The sequence below is a fragment of the Vigna umbellata genome, chromosome 3 (assembly GCF_029865625.1).
Source record: "Vigna umbellata cultivar VRB3 chromosome 3, Vumbellata_1.0, whole genome shotgun sequence".
Lineage (NCBI taxonomy): Eukaryota > Viridiplantae > Streptophyta > Magnoliopsida > Fabales > Fabaceae > Vigna > Vigna umbellata.
In genome coordinates, this window is record NC_142167.1 from 50,016,168 (window position 1) to 50,023,034 (window position 6,867).

The 6,867-nt window shown below is 41.9% G+C and overlaps 1 protein-coding gene across 1 annotated transcript; it reads left to right on the forward strand.

The window, feature by feature from the left end:
* Nucleotides 1-71: 71 nt before the first annotated feature.
* Nucleotides 72-1,809, forward strand: LOC148202844 (serine/threonine-protein kinase VIK-like). The gene is made up of 4 exons (XM_088110928.1): nt 72-572; nt 687-761; nt 1,024-1,140; nt 1,525-1,809. The coding sequence occupies exons 1-4, from the start codon at nt 303-305 to the stop codon at nt 1,621-1,623; spliced, it is 561 nt and encodes a 186-aa protein (XP_087967054.1). The 5' UTR covers nt 72-302; the 3' UTR covers nt 1,624-1,809.
* Nucleotides 1,810-6,867: the final 5,058 nt, after the last annotated feature.

Below are 6,867 nucleotides of genomic sequence, written 5' to 3' on the forward strand. Positions count from 1 at the left end.
TAATCACGATACAGTTGATTAACTAAAGTGTAATGCACTTGAATAAAAAATTGACAGTTGAATTAGTAAACGCAGAATAACTAATAAAACTGATAAGAGAGCCAAAAACTTCACAATCACATGACACCAACAAACTAGAAATGAGAAGAAACAAAGCCACAAATTAACACATTACACATTACAGCGAACCGTTTTCTGATCTTCAATTTCATTTGCATGTGAATTTTGCAGCATATGGTTTCCGCGTTGCATTTCGCGAGTAGTAATCAAAACATAGCAATTGAAGAGGGCGGCAACCGGCAATGAGCACCGGCAGCAGCGGATCGTCCGCCACGGCGGCGATGGAGAAGACTCGGGTGAGTCGAACGTCTCTCATTCTGTGGCATTCGCACCAAAACGACGCCGCGGCTGTGCGGAAGCTTCTTGAGGAGGATCCATCGCTGGTGAAGGCTAGGGATTACGACAGCCGCACGCCGCTGCATGTGGCTTCGCTCCACGGCTGGGTCGAGGTTGCCAACTGCTTGCTTGAATTCGGTGCTGACGTCAATGCTTTGGATCGTTGGAAAAACACTGTATTCTCTCCCTCTCCCTCTCTATTTATGTCGTGTTATGATAGATTCGTTAACTAGAGAATTTTTTTTTAACTTCTTCTGACGAATAAATTAGTGTTGTTTTGTTCTGGAAAGCCTTTGGCTGATGCAGAGGGAGCTAAAAAATTGCCGATAATTGAGCTTTTGCAGTTAAATGGAGGCTTGTCTTATGTAAGTATATTCAATGGAAGGGGCATTATTTTGTAACAACGAAAATATAAATGTGAGCACGTCGATTAACTGACACTGACATACATTGTTCGAGCTTAATGAAATCGTCTTTAGTTCTAGTCATGTTGCCTTACGGGAAGTATGATACCTGTTGTCTCAAACCAAAAGATAAAATAAAAATGTATTTTCTATTGCAGTAAAACGAGGGAAGAATGAGTTTGTGATACTGATGTGTGTATGAGTTTGATGTTTGATTACGCAGGGCCAAACTGGAAGTCATTCTGAAAAGAACCCTGTTCTTCCCCCATTGCCTAACAAATGTGACTGGGAAGTTGACCCATCCGAGCTGGACTTCTCTCATTCGGTTTGCATTGGAAAGGTGTTTTCTTTATTTTCTTGATCTCATTTGCATTGTACTGTATCAAAATCTTACTGTGAATTTTAGAAATTGCACTGTATTTATTGTGATAGAGCTGTAAGTATGAAATTGTTGTTTTCATCATAGACTGTATCGTATGTGAGTACAATTAGTTGTGAGTCTTCAATTGTCAATCTTCGTGATGATAATCTGGTCATTTATGTTTTTTAATTATTTGTCTTGGTTTTTTTAAGTTTTTTAATTTCTGTATCCACTCTGTTTCTTGCTGTCATTTCTACATGATTGCTTTACAGCTCATGTCATTTTACTTTTACTTTGCATTTATACTGTTAATGAACCAAATCTGCTCTTGAGGTTTGATCTTTGTGGGTGTGTTTTCTGAAGGGATCTTTTGGTGAGATCTTAAAAGCCCATTGGCGTGGAACGCCTGTTGCCGTCAAACGTATTCTTCCATCTCTGTCAGATGATAGATTGGTGATGTAAGATCCTTTGAGCAGTAATACAATGAGACGCCTACGTGTCACTTACACTCATATGACACGCGCCACGTCATTTGTTTTTTTTAAAAATGTTTACTGACTGAGGCTAAAATTGGGAAAAAGGTAAATTTGCGTTTCCTTCTTCTTTTCGTGGTGAATGAAAAATACCATCTAGGTTTACTTTCTCTTACTTTCCTCTCTCGTTGTCCCTCCTTCTTCATTACTTCCCATTTGTGTTTTTGAGGTGGTTGAATCGGTGGTTGTGGAGGTTTCGGGTTGCTATGCAGTTGACGGTTGTGGAGGTCTCCTGTTGGCGTTTTGATTTGTGTCGCTTGTGTGGTGTGTGACTTTGAGGTAGGGGTTTTTTCAATCTTTTTCTATGGTAGTTTTACCCTTTTGAGCACTTGGGGTCATGGACCCATTTATTTGTCTCTATGTGTAGACAGCATGTATGTGTTATTTTAGCGGGATCGATTGAGGCCTAAAATGGGGTCCATTTGTTTCTTTGTTGGGGAGCTTGAGAAAGGCAGTGATAATTTTTTATGTAAGAACTTTATTGACCGTGGTGGGTTTGGGTTGTTTCTTTAAATCTGTCATCTTCCTCTTTGTCATGATTAGCACTTTAGGAATGAAAAAGCTTTATTCTGATATAGAAAGAACAAAGGGATGGAGACCTCTTACCTAAGTATAACTGATTTTTAAGTTCCATTTATTCATGATATACCAAGTACTGTTTGTAATTGTAATAAAAATACTGATGTTGTTGTCGCAACCGGAATCGCGACGGGACGACAATCCATAGAGAAAACGACTTTGAAAAGAGATTTTGGAGTCGCCACCATAGTTTATTCTGGAAAACTACGGAAAAACCATAAAATGATAAGGCATGGTCAATTTGAACCAGATTCTTGGTTCGGGAGTCGGTTACGTGTAGGGAAGGTATCAGCACCCTACAACGCCTGCCCTAAGGCAGTACCTTTAACTAAATGTGCGAATGTGGATGTGGTTTTCAAAGTGTTTAACTTTCCCTTAAAATAAAATTCTAAATAAACAAAACATATTTTTTTAATTTTTTGGGCCCGACAAGGATTGACCTTGCTCCTACGTATTCTCATTCAGAATGAGAAATCAGGGTTCCGTAGTTCGTTTGGAAAACTGCTTGAGAAAATTTGCTTGAAAATTGTTTGAGGATTTGTTTGGAAAATAATTTGGATTTTGAGAGAAATGAGCCTGACAAGGACTGGCCTTGCTCCTACGTATCTCCACTTTTGACGGAGAATCAAGGATCACGTAGTTCTACGAGGCGATATTGTTTGTAGCTTTGAAAAGTAGATGTTTTTTAGTTTTTAAAGATTGTATATTTTTTGGTATTTTTTATTTAGGAGAATGAAGAGGTTTTTAGCACAAGGACGATGCGTGCGATCACACATGTGCCTAAACCTTTAAAACATATTTTTTTGGATTTTTTAATTTTAGAAAAGAGAAAAGGTTTTTAGCACAAGGACGATGCGTGCGATCACACATGTGCCTAAACCTTTGAAACATATTTTTTGCGTAATGAGTACTAGGCTGATGCGTACGATCGCACGAGCACTCACACGGCTTTTTTTTTCCTTTTATTGTTTTGCGTAATGAGTACTAGGCTGATGCGTACGATCGCACGAGCACTCACACGGCTTTTTATTTCTTTTGTTTTGCGTAATGAGTACTAGGCTGATGCGTACGATCGCACGAGCACTCACACGGCTTTTTATTTATTTTATATTTGGGCAATAAGTACTAGGCTGATGCATACGATCGCACGAGTACTCATACCGAGATTTATTACATTAAATGTTTTTTTAAGTTTTATATATTTTTTATTATTTTTTTGTCCTTTTTGAAATAAAACGAGATGAACAAATTTACTAAAACAAAAAGTGGAGGTTATTGTACAAAGGGTGTGACAAGTAATAAAAACCAATAAAAAGAAAAAGAAAGCATAAAAATAAAACAAGAAAAGCTCAATAGAAATTGGGGGTACAGAGATAAAAACCAGGGGTGCCGAGTGAAATTGAAGCTCCTTTGTTTGGGTAATGTCCTTTTTCTCCAACTTTGTATCTGTGAAGAGTGTAAATATGAAAACGGAGGTGCATCCATGGGTGCGTGCTGGGGTTCCTTCAATTGGGCCAAAATCCTTCTCTTCAACTACTTTGTATCCGTCCAGGTGTAAGGATGAAATTCGGAGGTGTTGCTGGTGAATGTTAACCCAAGATCGAGGCCCATTTCTTTTTTTGTTATTTTGTTCTTTTTTTTATTTTTATTTAGACGGGCTTTAGCCCAAAATGAAAATGGATATGAATGGAGTTGTGCGGGTGAAGATCTGCGTGTGGTATGAAGAAAAGACACAGCCCATAGCCAATTCAGAATCCCTTAGGGGTTTCTCACACGAATCCAATCTTTCTTACTTCTCACTTGCCAATCACGAATACAATCTCTCTGCTCTCATCCAAATGAAACAATTTCTTTCCGCCATGAATTCAGATGAAGGGCGTCCTCCGCACATACGTTACCGCATCCGTCAGACCAGCCGCCTCCATTGGTTGCCGTGCTAAGCTTCCCTCTTTTTCTTCTCCGTTTCTCCGTGCACGATGAGGAAGGACCCTACCTTTCAACCTGCAATATCGTCGCCGCAGTTTCCACCGAAGCCGGTCGCCGCAAGTCACGGTGCAAGGTTCAATTTGCAGATTTAGATTGCGCAAAGAGGGCGCTGGTCCCTGATTGTGGAAATGGGAGAGGCGTGTTTGGTTTGTTTTGGATTGAGACTTTAATGATGCTTTTTGGCGGAGAGAGTGGGAGCAGACGGTGGTTGAAGGGTGGATGGCAGTAACCGTGAGTAAAAAAAAAAAAAATGTGGTAGAGGTGGTTACGGGCTGGGAGATGGAATGAGAGTTGGTCCTGAGGTGGTATAAGGATGAAGATGTTGATGTTAAATGAAGAGGAAAAGGACCGATGATGATGGGTTCTATGGGATGGTTTTCAGGAGCAGAGTGATGGCTGGAGTGGAAATAATGTGTTGGAGATGGCTATGGCAGTGGGTGATAGAGTTTGAAGTTAGGTCGTGGCATTCATTGTTGGAGATGATCACGGGTATTGGGGGGGGGGGGTGTGGTTGATGAGTGAGTTCTCCTGGAAGTTGAGTGTCTACTGCCCTTTTTATTGTTCTCCTTCTCACGGCACCAACACTTCCTCTTCTTAATGCAGCAATTTAAAATAAAAACAAGATAGTCCTTTTAGTGGCTGCTGGTCCCTCCATCCATTGTTGTGACCGTGGAAACTTCTTCCCGCCGTTGCTTGACCGATTTTATTTTCTTTTTCTCCACTTTCTTAGTGCAGCATTTTCTTCAGATGATGATAATTGTTGTCTTACTGTGGTGGTTGAAGCACTGAAGGTTGGATGATTGGAGCACTTAAGATTAATGGTCAGAGCACTCAAGAATGACTGACCCTACCACCCACCAGATGTCTCATCTTGCTTCTCTTTTCTCTACTGTTGCACCTTTGTTGAATCTTCTGGAAATAGTAGCTCTGTGGTGCAGGCCGTGAGCAGCTGTTAATTGTACACCTTAGCTGTGTTGGACCGAGAATGCCTCCAAGACGTGCAGCCAATCTAAGCTTCTGGATGCCTATTGCTTCTGTTCTCGGGTTCTTCCTTCTGTCAAAGTAAAATGAGCACACATTTCCTTTAAAATTTAAACAAGGATGACCTGCTGCAGCCGTGACTCTCACTCCCTTCTTTAATTTAATTTAATTAGGTGCCCATCCTAGGCCGTGCCTTTCTCTGAATTTTGCTGAGACATATGCATGTGGGACATGATGTTTCCCACCTCTTTAATGAAAAACTATTCCCTGACTAGGTGCGTGTGTGTGGTGGTCATGGTGCTGCACTCTTCAGCATTTTTATACATTTTAAAACAATGAAAACAGATTCACATGTGCTTCTCCTTCATGTACGTGGCAACAGCTAATCAATTCAAATTCAGAATAATTTCTTATGCAGTTGGGACATCCGTTAGTGCTCTTCTTTTATCCATTTAAAAATGAATTCCCATGTAGGTGGCTGCTCGTCTTATCCATGTGCTGCTGCCTAGTGAGTGTGTGGGACAACCCACTTCTTCATTCCATTCCCGTGTGCACACCACTCAGACTAATTCAATGCTGCTTCTTCCCATATCCACGTGTTACTGCCCATGCTTATTGCTTTGCTGCCATGTGAGTCCCAAGCTGCTGCTTCTGGATGGGAGTTACTGCTGCAGGCCGTGAACTTCACAGCTGCTGGATGGTGGACCGAAATTGCTTCCCAAACTGCTGGAAGCGTGAGCTGCTGTTGCAATTTTGGAGATGCTCTTCTGCTGAACGTAGAACACCAAAGTGAAGGCGTGAAGGCTTGCTTCTTCTCCCATGCTGGATTGGACCGTGAACTGGTGTAGATGAGTTGATTGAAACTGGAGCTGCTGTCCGTGTGTGCTGGACGGTTGTTGGACGCTACTTCTGGAGTTGGACGTGTTGGAGCTGCTGGACAATGGCAGTTGCTCTCCAAGGTTGGCCACTTGCTGGATGTGCTTCTCCCAAGTGATAGCACCTCTCTTTTTTCAATAATATCACATGTGTGGCAAAATTAACGTGGAGGATGCAATTCATGTTTCAGCTTTGTTAAAATGAAGCATTTCCTCCAGCTAGGCCGTGGGCATTTTGTGTGGCAGGAGCACTTCTTTACGCATACTCCAAGTTGCTCTCCTGGACGAGTGGTAGAAAAGGGTGAGTTGGACGAGCGTAGATGAGGGGGAACGAATTCGGCGAGCGGTCGCGCAAAGGACGAACGCTAGAAACCGAATGCAGGGAAAACGAACGCTGGAGGAGACCGAACGTTCAAAAGAGAAACCGAGTGTCCAAGTGATGACCGAACGCTCAATAAACAATAAAAACCGAACGCTCACTAACACATAACACTTCAAAACCGAACGTTCACTAACACAAACATGACCGAACGCTATTTGCTGAACACCACAATGGGACGAACGTGCAAAGCCGAACGCTAAAGACATATATCATTGAGCCCGAACGTTTGTCAAAACATTATGACCGAACGGTTGAAGATGAGGACGAACGTCCTAACACAACGAAAAGCCGAACGGTTAAACAGTGCAAAGGACGAACGGTCACTGTTTGGACGAGCGGCCACAGTAACAGCCGAACGGTCACTGTTTGG